Below are 16,753 nucleotides of genomic sequence, written 5' to 3'. Positions count from 1 at the left end.
CCTCTCTCCCAGGGGCTGCTACACAGTGCAGCACAGCAGGGCCACAGTCCCATGCATTTGTGCAGCTTCTATCCTCTATAAACCCACTTGGTGCACAACCCAGGCTTTGGTGTGAATTCTTTCTCGCGCAAAGCCAAGGACCAAGGTATATCTCTCCCACGAGAGATCTAACAGGTTTTTTTTAATTAATGGGTAGAGAGCTTACGTTTAGAGTGATGAAAAATTCTGAGAACAGGTAAGGATGATGGCTACAAGTGTCAATGTCATCAAGTGCCACTGGGATGCATAAAATGGCCAGTGTTACGTCATCTACAATAAAAATTGGTCAGCAAAGTGAAAAGGAAGCTGTATCGTTTGGTGGGAACAATACTTGGGGAGTCTGAAGAGCGGGAGTCCAGTTCCCACCTTAAGATCGGATACTGATCTTCCCTGTGGCAAAGTAGGGGCCCTGGTGGAGCACTGTGCTAGGCTTTGGCCTGCAGAGTGCCACCAAGTACTATGAGGGAGAGGGAGAAAGATTAGATTGCCTACTCCTTTAAGAGCTAGTCTCGGAAATCCACAGGTCAGCATCGACTCAATGGCAGTGTGCTTTGAGGTTTTCGGTTTTTGTGGGGTTTTGCCAAATTACTTAGTCACTGGTCCTGGTCTCCTCCAACCTGGTCAGGTTTAGGTGAAAACCTGTTTGGTTTTCACGTTCTATGAGTAGCTAGGAATTCATCGAGAGTCTGGTACAGCACTCGAATAATGTTCTACCCACCTGGCAAACCATTCAAATCCAGGATTTTTTAAAAAGGTACATGATTAGAAACCACAGCCCACAGACGGGGCAGGAATGGAATTCTGAAGCAAAGGAGATGGAGAGTCTGCTTGATCGCGAGACACATGTGCTGGGTCTGGGGTGAGATTTCCAGTTTCTTAGGGTGGGGGCTGACTCATGCCTTCTAGCGGGAAGCCTGGAATGCTTGTGGTTTCTAATCTCCCCTCATGGAAAGGCAGACAGTTATTTAGACAACCGTGTAATCCTCGATTAAAATATCAACTTTAGCAACAAGTTCCAAAAGTTAACACAGTGTTGACGAAATGAGCAGCCCCGACATTCTCGGATCCCAAGAGACTTGCCAAAGGGAACATCGAGGATTGAGGACCAAGCACGAGGGGGGCGAGATGTCCATCTGGGAACCAGAAACCCTCCAAAATGTGGGAAGTCTCAGGCCAGACTGGCTGCCACTGGCTGTTAAGAACCCCTCGTGTAATGTGGAAACCCTCACGGGGCACCGGCTTACCATGCCTTCCACATCTTCTCGGAGCCCATCCACAGGGGCACATTCACTGGCATGGCCGTAGCAGAAGCAATTGCCTCGAACCACCATGTCATACACGGCGTAGTAGTACTTCTCCCTGATCTCCATTCTGGAGTCCAAGAGGTTATCTCCCAGGGTATGAAGTTTGACGAACTTGATTCTCAAGTTGGTGATCTTCAACAGATCTGTGATGGGCATCAAGAGGAGGAGAAGTCCGGTCAAAGAGGAGGGCTTTTACAATGACATAATGGCATCTCTCTTTATGGGACGGCCTGGCTAAAAATGGGCTTCCGTCAAGTTTCCCAGCACATGTGTGACCGCAGCTGTCTGGAATATTAGAGCTTAACATCACGTGGCCATTCCCCGGTGATTTGTTTGCAGCCAGTGTTCTAGGGGGAGGGCGGGAAGTGGGGAAACCGTTAAGACTAGACTGCCCCTACTACAGCGCCTGCTGGTTCCCAGAGCAATCTGCAGCATCTATTTCTGGTGAGGAAGATAATGTCATCTGAAAGTTCTCACCCCTGAAAGGAAATCCAAGTTACTGAAATAGATTTAACACTACAGAAAAGCTACAATCCAAGGAAAGAATTAGAGTTAACATTTCCTTCGACGATTCTCGATGACAGCTATACAAAGTGTTGCCACTTTAACGGTCTAAGGATAAAAGAGCTTAGTGCTAGGGAGTTGGGGCAACATTTTTTTCCCTAAAGTGAGTTGTGGGTCTGTTTCACTGATCTTACTTTTCCTTCTGCCGACCCCCACTTTGGCCTGAACTTGGGCTATCTATTACAGTCTGCAGTCACCTGATAGACCAGGAGCCACTCAACCTTCCCCACTGGTGTTTTCATTCATTACCAAGTTGCTCTTGCTGAAGTGGAAGCCAAAAGGCTCAGAAACCACAAGTTGCTTCTAAGCTTTATGTTCAGTTATGCTGATGCGTGCTAATGATTTGCAACCCAAGACAATAGGGTAGTGACCTAAATAGATCAGACAGTTCCAAAGGTCATTTTAAATACTTATAATACACGCAGAACTTACAGCTATGACCGTGGCTGTGGGCTGACAGAGATATTCCAGGCATTGAAGTTAGGCTCTCAGCAAAATCAAAAGAGCGACAGAGAAACCGTGGTGCTACTTAGCTGAATAGGCTTTCTGCATGCCAACATTTCCCCCCGCCCAGCCCAGATCCTCCTGCACAAAAGCGAGCACAAGCGGCTATTGACGGGCAGCTGGAGTGTTTAGAAACCCTTGAACTGATCGTTGGGGCAGCTCGCAGAAAGGGCAAATATGCTCATGCCACTCTCCCCCTCCATGGTGCACGACATTCAAGACAACGACCCGGCTCCCCGCACACACTGACCCTCCAAGGGGGAAGTTCACTTCTCAGAGGTGCCAATGACGACCTCACATAAGACGTGGTTCCCTTGCTTACCAAGCAAATCCAAGGCATGACCGGCTAGAATGGACTCATTCTCCTTTGGCCGAAACACCTTTCCCAAGCCAACCCACCAGGGGGGATGCAAGGATAACAAAGGCGAGACATACCGTTCAAGTCCCACCAATTTATCCTGAAAAGGAGATGGTGACGTAGTTGTAAAGGTACTAAAGGGGGGTTTTGCCATGGTCCCGGTGTGAGCACTTCTCCCAAAGGGGCTTTGAGTCACTCAGAAGCTGGCAGTGGACTGGACATGTCATTCAATATCTGTTTTGTTGGGGGGAGGGGGAGGCAGTGAGGGGATACATGGGAGCTGATATCAATGAGTTTAAGAATGATAATGTTTTGAAACTGATTGTAGTTGCAATGGTACAACTCTGCTTGACCTATTTGAATTATGGAGTGTTATGACATCTGTAAGAGCTCCCCATAAAATGAGAAATAATTTAAAAAACACACATCTGTTTTGTGACAGAGGGAAGGGGAGAATTATGGACCAGAGACTGGGTCAAGTGTAAAATTAAGTGGGGAAGGGGCACTTTGCTGGAAATATTCCCTGGACTTCTTCCCGGCTTCTTTTTCAAGCTTCATAGCATTCCACAAGGTCTTGGTTATACAGCCAAGCTCTGACCACCAGAAAGGCAGAGGGGAAACCAGGCCAGCCCCTCCTCCTCGGACCAACTGCACCGAGAGCAGGGGAGGAGGCCGGCCAGGCCGCCTGTGCACTCGGCATACAGGATCACTGCTCCTCATGACCTATGCACAGGGGATGGTGTCAATGCCAACAACTAGTGGCGGCTTCCATGGACTGAGCACTGTGTCATGTGCCAGAGAAGCTCTGCCCTGCTGGCACAGTGGTTTCACGATAGGCAGTGATCTGCATGGTCTGAAGTTCAAAACCAAGAAGGAGCTCCCAGGGAGAAAGACTGGGCTTTCTAAGAGTCTCTGAAACCCACAGGGGGTTGCTATGAGTCAGCCATGACTCGATAGCAGGAGAGGAGCCCAGTGGCAGTAGTGGTTACGGGTTGGGCTGTGGTCCACAGGGTCAGCAGTTCGAAACCACCAGCAGCTCCTCCGGAGACAGGCTGAGCTTTCTACTATTCCTGTTAACGAGCCTTGGAGACTGACGGGCAGTTCTACCCTGCCCTATAGGGTCTCTGTGAGTCATCTACTCGATGGCAGTGAGTTGGGCTTTTATATGCTAGGCACTTTGATAGATGGTGTGCATCTATTAAAACATTTCCCCTCCAGAAAGATGCTAAGGGCAAAATTCCGAATCTTACAGAAGAGGCACCACGGCTTAAGAAAGAAAGAAGCGGGGGGATAGGGGTGGGATAAGCTTAATTGCTTGTTGACAATCACCTGGACACAATAAGTGAAAAAACGGTATTCAAAGCCAGGTCTGTTTGATTCTAAAATCCATTCTTTCAGCCACTGCACAGTCTGCCTCCCCAAATAAAAATGTCATTCTGCGATAACCCAGAGAGCTCTGGCCTGAGGTTCAGAACATAGGGGGGTCAAGATCTCACTCTGCCATTTATAGCCCCATCCCCGTACACCTGTGACCCGCGCGCTCTGAGCCGCAGCTGAGTCATCTGTCAAACAGAAACACAGACCTCGCTCTCCTGAGCATGGCTGCAGGATTTCTCCCCATCTTCCTGGAGCAGTAAGAACGCCCAACACTTTTCGCTGAGGGCCTGGCCACCTGGCTAGAGATTGGCCATCACCTCGTGCAGAAAGAGATGGGAGCAGCTTCCGGGTCTCCCCTTTAGAGGGAATCTGCTTGCCCGCCAGGTTCCACTGCCCACGGGTGGAACGAGGAAGGACGTGGCAGTGTAGCTCTGATCACGTGAATGAAGGCTCCAAAGGCAGAAGACGCCTGGCAAACTCCAGGGAACCGATGGCAGGAATGGCCGCAGGGCCGATTCTGACTCACAGGACAGAGAGGAACAGCCCCATGGGGGTTCCGAGGCTGTACACCTGTACAGAAGCAGGCTGCCACAGCTTTCTCTGGTGGAATGGCTGTGAGATCAAACTGCCGACCTTTCAGTTAGCTGTCCAACGCTCAACTCATGACACCACCAGAGCTCGCTGGAAATCCCTCTGCATAATTTTATAAAGGAACCAGAGACATCTATCTTATTCAAATCACTGTCTTGGGGCGGGGGCTACTTTTTTTCCAACAGCTTCATCCAGACAAGAATATACCGAGCAATAAAATGCAGTATTATGACCACAGACATTACCCGCGTGCTCATCAATCTTTAACTCTCACACATGCTGCTTCCGACCCCAGTGAGGACTTTCAACTGCAACAAGCTCACCGCCATCAAGTGGATTCCGACTCACAGCACCCCTGCGAGACACTCTGGGTTTCTGAGACCGGGACTTTTCATGGGATTGAAACCTTGTCCTTCTCCCATGGAGCGGCTGGTGGTTTTCACCTGCTCGCCTTGGGGCTGGCAGCCCAACACAATCTTTCTCCTGATCCACATTGTTCCCAAGCAGGGAGGACTTGGATTAGTACTTATGGCAAGGGCATCGCGTAGGGTCCTAAAGAAGGACGACAACGCTTGGGGGTGGGGTGGGGGGTGGCTAGCACCTAAGATTTCCACTCCGGGGAGGGTGATGGGCACAGTGCCTCCTGGACTGCTGCTGCCCATCAACACTTTGATTTAAAAGCAAGCTTACTCTGGATCCGGGGGCTGTACGGGTCTTCTATTCTGAAAGCAGGATCTAAAGCCCGGAAGATCACCTACAAAGAGACAGAAAGAAGAGCAAGTGGCATTTTTGCAATGATCCAAAGGTCCCTTTGCAAGCAGGCCATTAAAAACTAAACACAAACCTCTCCTTCCGTTGAGGGTTCAATGTCAGAATACCGGGAGTCACAAATTATGTCATCGACTTTCTTCATGGGGCCAGTGGAAATGCCCGGAAATGAGCTCTCACAGTCGTAGGCGAAGTATCTGTACACACCCCACGTCTTCCCAAAGTCGGACGAGCGTTCGATCAGCATGGCGGCTGGCCGGAAAGTCTGGGGGCGGGGAGGAAAAGTCACAGTTGGTGTTTTCCATCCGCGATCTGTATTTTCAAGGTTTCATAAGAAATGACCACTCAACGGTGTGCCGCGGGCCCTGACTGCATGGGGTTGGCATTTCAGACGGTGGCTGGATATCAAATGCTTCAGGCTGTTCCGCGAAGCCTCTTTCAGCAAAGAAAGTGACTAGCCTCCGAGTTTTGCACTTTCTCCCACCCGACCCAATGAGTGAGCCAAGCCCTGCTTCTCTTTAGAAGCTGACTGTAAGCAGACAGGCCTTGGTAGCAAACACGTCGGTATACTTTAGCCATCACACCGGCAATATGGCTGATGAGTGCCCAAGTCCTTAGTCCGCTTATCTCATCACTCAATGATTCCCTACGTGGTACCAGACAGGGGTCTATGAGGGGGCTTCGAGAAATTGCATGGAAAAACCCCATGATCTCGTAATTCCATTTTTCCAGGAACTTTTTGAAGCTACCCCTGCCCCCGCCCAAATATGACCCGATCTATGTTGTTCCCTCGCTGACTCAAAGCAGGGGGAAGACAGATGTGGGTGCTGATGAGCAGGTAGAAAATGAGGGATTCAGACGAGCAGGGCAGGGTGGGGATTTAGGAGGGTGCTGTGGGTAGGCCCCGGTGGAAAGGTGAGGCAGAATGAGCACCCAAAATAGGCAGACGGGCAAATGCTGCGTTACTGCTGAACACGGCGAGTGCATGGTGGGAAGTGGAAGCCAGGCTACAGAGAAAGGAGAGCAAAAGCGTTAGACGGACCTGGAAACCAGAACTTGAACAAGACCGCGACTTGTCAATGCCAAGCACTTCTTGATGGAACTCTGAGAGCAAGCAGCACATGCTCAAATCCACACTTCTCTTCCAGACGACCACTGCCGCCCTTAGGGAGTTAAGGATTAAGAAAAACGGGAGCTCACACTGCAATGGAGCCCTTGACTTCCTCACTGACTAACTGCTCATGCTCTTGAATGTGAACCGAGTGGGGAATATAAAGAAACAGCACTTCATTAAGCCTAAGAGGGTATGTGGCGAGAATTTTCAAGGGGGAAAGGAATAAATACACGGGGCCGCACATGCCAACTGCACATGCCAAACTCAATCCCAATAGGACTGAGGGGGGACCAGGAGAGCGATGGGGGAGGGACTCCTTGGCGGGTATCTCTAGGCCAAAAGGGAGTTGAGAGGAAGCACGTTTGAGCCAGTCCTGGCTGCGCTTCCTTCTCCTGCCCTTCTGGAAAGATCCAAGTCCCAAAGGGCATTGATGAGCTATCCAACTTCCTGTGGAAACGGGGCCACATGTTACCTAAAGAACAAAAGTCTTTCATTATTCCTCAAACTCCTTCAGTCTCAGTTTCTGCAAAGATGCCTCGGAAGTTATAATAAATAAAAGAGTCATGAGTTTTGAAACACCTGGCTATTCTACAGACAGACTGTACAGATACTGAGAGATCTGCTAGCCCAAGAAACCCTAGCCAGCGGGTGATCAACCAATGCCATGACAAATGCAGATAAGAACCAGTTACGTGTTCTTCCTCCACACGCCTAGCTTTAGTTCCTTTCCTGTTCTGGACACTCTCAGTGGTATCCCCACCCTGCTACTGACCCAGCCTGGACATCTAGGTACTCTTTGATTCATACATTTCTCTACTTTTCCGTCTGTTGTTCTGCTGCTAATCTTTTCAAGGGGCGTCCTTCCCAATCCGTGGTCCGGCCTTTGGTTCGAAGGCTTTAGAAAACAGGAGCTCCTTGGAGCACTGACTCCCGAAGGCAGCAGCTGCAGCAGCAGGTCTCAGAGTACGGCAAAAAGGGAGGGAGGTGTGATCGGAAAAACCTCTCCAAGTAAAACTGCTGGCACCCGGGAGTTGCAGGAGGAAGTGCCTTGTCACCTGAGAGTCACAGCCGGCCAAACAGCAGCCTCTCAAGTCACGTCCTCCCTCAGCCCTTCAACAAGAGCCTTCCAACCTGCCTTTTCTTCTCTGGGCCCCAGAGCCTCCTTCTTTCCTTCTGGGCTCCCTTCGCTCTTTCCCTACTTCTCAGTTCCTAGTCCATGGCTCCCAAACGTTCTACAAAGCTCACACTCCGCAGGGAGCAAGGTCCTGCGGGCACGAGTCTGCTTTTTTAACGTTCGCTCCCCATCTCCCCAGTCTCCTTACACCTGAGGCAGACCTATGGAGGAGGCTGGCAGCACATCTACGCCGAACTGGCCAGCGCGAGTAACCCTGCTGATCGCAGACCACTTCCTCCCATCTCTTCTCAGACATCTTGCTCTGTGTGTCCTGTCTCCAGGGAAATACCACCCTAGTCCTCTCCTTGTGCGTGCGGCTTTCTTCGCCATCCAGGGAGAAACTGTATCTGACCCTCCTTCGTGCTAATGTCCAGCCCATTCACTGGACATCTCCCACAGCGGCTGGCACATTCTTTCAGGTAGTATACACTGTTTACGAGTGTATCTTTCTTCTTTATAGAACTGGAAGTCCCCGGAGAGCAGTGGCCCATCTGGCTTGCACTGGGCAGGGAGACCTGTTTTTTTTTTTTTTGCATGCAGAAGGTTGCTGGATACATTTAGCTATGCACCAGTCATCCACATAGCAATTACACGTCACACATCAGCATACATAAGAACTATTCATGCAGCAAGGTTAGTCCTACTTCCAGCACAGGGAGTTATTTCACACAACCCCATAGACGAAGTAGCAACAGTGTTTCCACTGGATCAATGAGAAAGCCACAGGATGGTCAGAGGCTTGGGGGTTCACACCCATGCCTGTCTAACCCAAAGATGCTCTTCTTGCACAAGCTGGGACCCAAAGGGCAAGTTTCTTCCCATCAACAGAACTCTGACAGCTTGTACCCATTGCTCATGGATCAGTTCAACCTCCACCTCGACTGAGCCTTCTGCACTGAGGTGGGTCTGCTGCATTCCCTTGAATGAGTGAGTGCTCAACTAGAGTATAAACCCAAAGGACTTCTGAGTATGAATGAGCGCAGACCTGCTCATGTGCACAGAGATGATATCCAAAACACAGCCCGCCCGCCCCCACAAAAAACATGGTGAGGACTTTCAGGTGCCGTGTAACATGAGACTCTGTGCAGCTGATGGTAAATTCTAAGCACCAGGATGGGCGTGTGGTTTTAAGTGAGGGAAAGGGCCGCGTGACAAAGAATAAGCTATTCAAGGCAAGTCCTCCCCACCAATCTTTACCCGGCATCAAAGTCACATGAACCTTTGCTGCCCTCACAGTGACGGGTGGGCAGTGGGCACGGTGATGAAGAGCAGAGGACTGAACTGCACGACCTCAAGGTCCCTCCCAGAGTCCCGTCGAGGTAGTGCGTGACCTGGTGGACTGCTAGCCAATCAGCTTCATGCTCTCGCCAAGAGTTAGTCTCGGAAACTCACAGGGGCAGCTCTGCCCTGTCCTATACGGTGGCTCTGAGTGGGAATGGAGTTGATGTCCAGGAGTTGAGTAACGTCCCTCTTAGTCCCTCTCTGGCTTCTAGACCCATCTTTGCTCCCCAACCCCCCTCACAGGCATTAGCAGAGGACACAAGTAAGCCTTTGACCCACACTCCTTACGCCTATGGGAAATCCACTGCTCAGAGTTGTGTCTAACCTGAGAGGGGGGTAGAGACGGGCCACACCTCCAACACAGGGGTGGGGTGAGAAAAAAAAAAGAAATGATTCAAAAGTAATTTCCATCTGAGAAGGAATAAGCAAATGAAGGGTTTTATGTGCACTGACATATACTGTAAGCCATGCGAAGTCTGTCATTAGCAGGCAGCTGCTGCAGAAGAAAACAAAGGGACTTTGTACAGACATTCCCTAGACTCAGAGTCATGTTACATTTCTAAAAGGGGAAAAAAAAGATGCGAAAATCCACATTGAAGGAGTCGCCGCATTATCTTGGTCACACCATTCTTGCAAAACTTCTGCAAAGCCTTACCAGCTAAAGATAACACGATTCCTTCTTCAGTCACCAGACTCTGCACTAGAACATAAACAGCAGGGCTTCACTGTCCAGATGTTCTACTGTGGTTTGGAAGCAAGTCAAGGCTGCCTCTCTCCGTGGGGAAATACAAAACGCTCTTGAATTAAAGCTTCACGGTGCAACTGAACTACCTCAGCAGAGGGGTGCTCTCCCCGTGCACACAGAGAGCACGTATGTCACCGTCCTGTGTCACCACCCAATTTACGGCGACGAGACCACTGAAGTACCCGGTGTTCCCCTGTGTCTCAGGGAGAACGATATGGATTCTTTACCTTGAAAGTCATGATGAGATGAGTGAAATGGAATTCGGCTTCCAGATCCAGCTGGATTGTGACATTTTCCATGCCTAGAGGCGATGAGAAAAAAAACATGGTTTAAGAATGACAGAAGAAACAGCAAGGCCAACAGAACCAGCGGGGCACAGTTGGAACGGTTTCCTTCAATGCTCGGCAGGGTCTTCCTAGAAATCCCCTGTTGTATCCCACCTGGCACGGAAGACCCACAGGTGAGATCATTAAAAAAGCCCGGCTCGATTCGGGTGGTGAAGCTCAAGTCCTTTGGTTGACTCCAAATCATCCTGGAGCCCAACGTAGTAAAACTGCTCTCCAGAACAAGACGGCTGGCAGAGTGCCTCCAGCTGCTGTCAAGAAAGACGTCTTTGCTTAGGATGAAGTGAAACAGCTTCCCAACCCTCAGAGCCAAGTGCCTTCCAGGGGAGGGGGGGGAGATACTTCCTGTGCACGGTAGGGGGGTCAGCTTGCAGTCAGAAGCTTAGGGACAAGATTCTCCTGCAGTAGAGACACAAATATGCCTTTTTTTTCTGTTGCAGCAGCAAGGGGGGGGTGGGGGGAGGAGAGCCCACCACACACGTCAGCTACAATTCCAATTCAAAAATGCCCCCCAGTGCACTTCCACACGTGAAAGACAATGCCAGAGAGACAAAAAGAGGGTCAGAGAAATAAACTGGCCTAGAACAAATACTAACATCTCCCCTTTCAGGCCAGAGCCTGAACAAACAAAGGAGCCTTTGCACCGTGCCCCAGGGTCAACCAGCCTGGCTTTAACACACTGAAGAGGCCACTGGAATTCCAGGGACAGAAATCGTCCCCACCCCATTCCTAGGGCCCTCGGGCTGAGCTCAATTGGATAATGGAAGCCATTCTGCAATTCTTCTGTTTAAGAAAGCGAGTGTCTCCCTCTCTCCATCTCGGGGCAAAAGAAGTCTTAGCTGCAAGAAGACAGATGGGAACGTGTCAGAACCAATCCTGTCACAGGATGGTGTACTTTCAGGAAAGCAGTAGGACCTTTTGTCATAAACCCTCCCGCTGGACAACTGCCAGATCTACTGGGGGGGAGGAGTGGTCACTGGAACGGATATGAGTTAGCTGGAATGCTAAAGAAAAACATTACCACCATATTCATTAACCTTATCTAATTTGTTTAAATAGAATCGTCTTACAAAACTATCCTGGGTGTTGCTCTTTTTGAGTGAAAATGTCAGCTAAGCCACAGTCCCACCCCCTCTGCCAGGCTTTGAAAGACCTGCAATATTTGTTTAAAATGAAGAGATAAGGGGGAAAATGGACAGTACAAAGCCGGGCGAGGGCCCTCTCGGTCCTGTAAAACCACAGACCACAATAGTCACTCCAAATGCATTTCATTTTACAGTTGCTCACCCAGCGAAGGACTGCTGTTTTTGTTATAATGTGGGAAGCAAAACAATGTGAAAGAAAAAAAGAATTCTTCTACACTTGACTGTGTCAACCCTAGACATGGCTCGGCATTACGGGTAAATTAAAAGTACCTGGACAAACGCCACGGCATGGCCACTTTTGTGCCTGGGCACTGGTAATTCAGCGCCATGATGTATGGCACAACATGTACAGCACAGAGAATCCATGAAATCAGATTTGCAGAGTCTTTGTGAATGACCAGACAGCTGAGCGATGACAGGCTATTCTAACCATCTGTCTGCTGACTAATCTCATCCAAACACTTTTGATAAAGCAGTTCACCCACTGCCATCAAGTTGATTCTGACTCACAGTGGCCCAACAGGACAGGGTAGAACTGCCCCCATGGGTGTCCGTGCCTCTGTTTACAGGAGTAGAAAGCCTCATCTGTGAAGGGGGGTGGGGGCAGCTTCCAACTGCTGACATTCCAGTTAGCAGGTCAATGCGTAACCCCTAATTACTCCACCAGGGCTCCCAGCAGAGCAGCTGGGAACTCAAAAGCCCCCTTATTTGAAAATTCCTTCTTTCTGGCCCTAGGTCCCTTTTGTGCCACGAATTCAAAGGTCTAGAAGTCAATTAGCTCCTGATACAATTCAGGAAAACTGCCCGAGGCACTACAGCCCTTGAAAAACTTTTTCTGACTACTGATTGAAGCGGGAACAGTCTTGATCTGAACTTTGCAGGCATTCTTCTTCTGACGGTCTTTCTGTTTCACTGGAAGACTGTGGGAAGCAGGAAATCCTCCTGTCGCTGTTCACAGAAAGCTCTATGCCACTTTCAGGAGGCCTCTGAGATTTGAGCGCACCTTTACAGAGACCACTGCTGCGCACTCAACTTCCGACCAAGCTGCTCTAGATGATGTGCTTCCCGAGCAATCAGTCTTTCTCAACCATGTCTGAGGGCCCCCAAGGCCAACCTATGAATAACCCTCCCTAGGAGTCAACTCTCAAAACAGATGGCCATTGCATGTGAAGGCTGGACATTGAATAAAGACGACCAAAGAATGGATACTTTTGACGTGTGGTGGCGGCAAAGAATGGGGAAACCCCCGGGACTGACAAAAGAATGAACAAAGCTGTCTTGGAAGAAGTACGGCCAGAATGCTCCTAAGAAGCATGGATTCAAGACTTCGTCTGACATGCTTCAGACACGCCCACAGGACAGATCAGTCCTAGAAACGGATGTCGTGCTTGGTAAAGCACAAGGGCGGTGAAGGAGGAGGAGCCGACTCTCGACAAGATGGACTGACACAGTGGCTTCAAAAACGGACGCAAACCTAACAATTGTGTGGATGGTGCAGGACCAGATGGTGTTTCGTTCTGTTGTAAACAGGGTCGGTGTGAGTTGGAACCAACTGGACAACATCTACCAACAACAAGAACCAACGGTTCTCCAGCAACACGTGAAGTTGATTAGTCAACCACAAGGAAGTCTACTGAACAATGTTACTCTTGGCAGAATGAGAAATGAGTGCCGGCATCCACGAGCGTCCCAGGCGTGGGGCTTGCTCTAGTACAGTCGAGGGATCCTTATCCCTTCCCATATTTAAAAAACAAAACAAAAAACCAAGTGTAATGGTACATTGTTAATTAACCAACACACCATGCTTTCAGTCCCCACATTTCAGCGTTTGTGTATGAAGCAAATGTGAAATTAATCTAGGCTCAGGTGCACAGTGATTGCAACTTAGCCTATTTGGTGAATTTATTAACTGCAAAGCCAAATGACAGAAAAGACAAGGGGGTGGATGCAAACCACCACGAGGCGCAGAGTTTGAGCCACGCCCATGTTGACAGTCTTTGAAAAACTGACATCCTGGTGCTCATTCATCGGACGGTATCAGATTCTCACTGCGTGGAAGGGGCGGCGGAACTGTCCATCTGCCCTTTCCTTTGGGGTTGAGCAAAATCAAAGATGCGATGTTTTTCGGAAGAAGAATTAAGGCCAGAGACAGTACAGGGCCCTTCCCACACCCTCCCCAGATTTCTCCCCCATTCCAAACAGACACATTCCCCCAGCCCCCTCCCTCTCAGGATAAAAACTAGGGAACACTCCTTCTGGGCTAGCATGAAAGACTGCTTTCTTCGAGGAAGCGCATGCTTCAAGAAGAACGATGAGATTTTACCCGGAGAATTTGGTGCCGCAGGCAATAAATCTGCCAAAGGCCATAATTACAGGACAGAGATTCCTCGGTAATTTTACACACACATACACACACAAGCCCATAACCCCGCCCAACCACATGCCACCGAACTTGTTCCCACACCGACTACATACCATTTTCCGATTGCCACCATATCTTAAGGCGGTTTGGAGCGAAGGTAGTGACCACATTTTCAATGAGATGACTATCAGGATTAAGTGTCTCGTGATAAGGGTCTTGTGAATTGCATATGAAGCATTTTTTATCCTCCTGAAAACAAAGTGTGTCTCATGAGTCTGGTAAACAATCTCACAGTGCAACAAGGACTCAAGCCCGCAATATCAAAGGCCAACCTACTTGTTTCAAGACAAGTGAATGTGGCACACCTACCCCCTCACAAGCTGACCCCGCTGACTTATCAAGTCGAAGCTACCTCTGGAAAGAAGTTCTTCCTCTCTGAAAATCCCAGGCCAAAAATAAAAGAGCACTGTTTCCACAAGCTATTAATTAATCAAAACCCTATTTCCAAGCTTGAATCTTAATCTTAAATAAATAACGAGAGAAGCTTATTCTATAGGCAAAAGTGGTATTAGGGAATTTTTGCTGATATAAAGAAACTGAAAATGAAAGGAAAAAAAAAGAGGGAGAGAGCAATACATTTGACCTGATTTTCTAGAACTGTGATAAAACGGCAGGAACCATTAGGCAGAAACATTTAGAGAGGGTTTGGGATTTACAGAATAAGCATCCTTAGCTTCGAATCTGCTCAGTGAAGCCGAGGCAGCGGCGTGCAGGCTAACCTACACAGCACTCAGGAAATCTGGGGGAGGGGCTACCAGGCTGCCCTGCAGTTTGGGGGACCATTATAAGCTAGGGATAACCCAAGGTAGCCCCAAACGGACCTGCATTCTTGGAATCAGGAAACAAAAATAGGTGCCTTTGAGTCAACCTTGACTCACGGTGACTCAGTGTGTGCCAAAGAACTATGCTCCACAGAGGTTTCAGTGGACTGAATTTTCAGAAGTAGATTGCCAAGTGAAATTAGGGGACACTCTAGGTTCTACAGGAGCCATGGTGGTGCAGTGGTTTCCCATCAGACTACCAACCACAAGGTCAGCACTCTGAATCCACAAGCCACCAAGGGAGAAGACCAGGCTGGCTGCTTCCACGAAGATTTACACTCTTGGGAACCACTAAGGTCAGCTCCACCCTATCCGACAGGGTCACAATGAATTGGAATCACCTCTTTGGCAGCTAGATAAGCATTCGTGGTTTTGTTTTGGTTTAATTTGTGCACTTAAGGTCTCCAGTAGGGAACATGGTGGAGCACTGAGTTTACATATTTTTATACCCATTAAATGTTGGAGGCAAGTTAACCAGTCTTTTCTTTTTGGTCCTTGTATCTGTAAAAAAATGAGACGTATGCCCCAATTTCATGGCCAATCAATAAAAACATGAGTGCCTGCCCTACTGGCTTTTGAGACAGTCTAATTCTAACTCTGGTCCAAGCTGGTTTCATGATCGAGTGATTCAATTACAGGATGTTTAGGTCTTTGAATGGTCTCACAATAAATTAGATAAAAAGCTGAATGCTAATATTAGACAATAACATCAATGCCTTCATTAGTTTGTAGTCAAGGTTACTAGTGCTAGGGAACAATTACCAGAACTTAAAAAAAAATAACAGTATAATTATAGTCTCCTTTCTAATCAGGAGGAAGCCGTCTAGACATTTCTGTATAAATCTGGAAGCAAATGAGAGGAATCCACTTTACCACATTCCTTCAGTTTAATTCATTAGTTCTCCAGCATGGGTTCTTCCTAACCTGTTGCAAACCTGACTTCACTTTAAGGTATCACCTGTGCAAACCGCAGGTATCCAGGTGGTAAAGTGACTAGAATTAGAGGAATTGGCCTGGGGCGTGCCCTGTATGTGATCTTTAGCATCTTCAGTTAGAGGCCAGACATGTCCAGTCTCTTTTTAATTTCAGAGAAGGGATGCTGAATACTTTAGCCTTGGTGTGTCTTCTCTTAAAATCAATTTTGACTTGGTAAATTCACACCCTGAAATGTCACTAGTCTCCAGCATGTTTGAAAAAGTGAGGGCATACTTGTGAAACCACTAAGCATCTGTCCCTGCTCTTCAATGGAGGGAGGGAAAGAAAACCCGGTTCAGTAACTGAGGTCACCTTGCAAGGCGTCTGTCACGGCTGCATACCCTTTACCCAAGCGATAAGATTCTGGGAGAAATCCAAGATCACTGTTTAGTACAGGAAAGGGGGAGGGGTGGGGGAACTGCTTTTAATGTACATTTCCAAAAAGAACACATTAAAGGGGAAAATAGGGGCTTTTGGAGCCCGTGGGTCAGGTCTGTCTCTGGAGAGGAGGGGGCGGCAGGAAATGTTTGGCGGATGCAACTGTGCAAACTGAATCTGGATAAAGGGTGTGCTGCCAGCCTAATCCTGGGGCTCCCAGGCTTGCCATGCTTCCTATCTGGATAGCTGGCAGGACGCGGCGTCCCCTGGGCCTGCCCCTTCAGGTCTGGCGCGGAGGCGGCGCAAGTCCGCCCTCACCTGGAGGTGGCTGACGATGCAGTAGGGCTCCGGCTTGTTCAGCCCGCACGTCGAGGTCACCGAGAGCTTCTGCGCACGGCCGATGAGAAGGTCGCCCGTGGCTGGGTAGCAGCTGCCCTCGGCACAGCCGTAGCTGAACTCCGGTTCCTGCGCGCACACTCGGGCTCCGCAAAGGGCTGGAGGCGATCACGAGAGGGGAGCGAGTCAGAACAAAGGGGGTGGGGGCAGATTCCCAAGAACGCAGAAAGAAGCGCGTGCAAGTATCAGAGAAGGCAGGGGGAGGGGGAGGAAGGCAGAGAAGAAATAGACACGTCATTACGTTTGTCCATCAGCCGAGAGCACCACGCGTGGGAAACCCACCCACGCCCGCGTCCACCCCGATCTGCCCGGGAGAGCAGCTCCCATCGCGCAGGGTGCCTATGCAGACCGGCCACTTCGACGTGCCCGGGCGCAGGGCGCAGAGATGCTGGCCACTCCACGCCGCGGGCACGCGTCTGTGGGCGCGCGCGAGCTAGCCCGCGTGCTCGCGGC

At 49.4% G+C, this 16,753-nt stretch overlaps 1 protein-coding gene across 1 annotated transcript in view; it reads right to left on the bottom strand.

The window, feature by feature from the left end:
* LAMB1 (laminin subunit beta 1) overlaps positions 1-16,753 on the bottom strand; it is a 182,265-nt gene that overhangs the window by 54,784 nt on the left and 110,728 nt on the right. The window contains exons 3-8 of the mRNA XM_013004629.2: positions 16,223-16,398; positions 13,784-13,919; positions 10,047-10,120; positions 5,582-5,770; positions 5,428-5,491; positions 1,284-1,486 (exon numbers count right to left, since the gene is read on the bottom strand). Coding sequence (XP_012860083.1) covers positions 1,284-1,486; positions 5,428-5,491; positions 5,582-5,770; positions 10,047-10,120; positions 13,784-13,919; positions 16,223-16,398 — 842 coding nt within the window. The remainder of the gene's footprint in view (positions 1-1,283; positions 1,487-5,427; positions 5,492-5,581; positions 5,771-10,046; positions 10,121-13,783; positions 13,920-16,222; positions 16,399-16,753) is intronic.

The sequence above is a fragment of the Echinops telfairi genome, unplaced genomic scaffold (genome assembly GCF_000313985.2).
Source record: "Echinops telfairi isolate 266 unplaced genomic scaffold, ASM31398v2 ScPeMD7_23;HRSCAF=83, whole genome shotgun sequence".
NCBI lineage: Eukaryota > Metazoa > Chordata > Mammalia > Afrosoricida > Tenrecidae > Echinops > Echinops telfairi.
The sequence above is the reverse complement of the archived record's forward strand: the minus strand, read 5'-3'. Positions and strand labels throughout refer to the sequence as shown.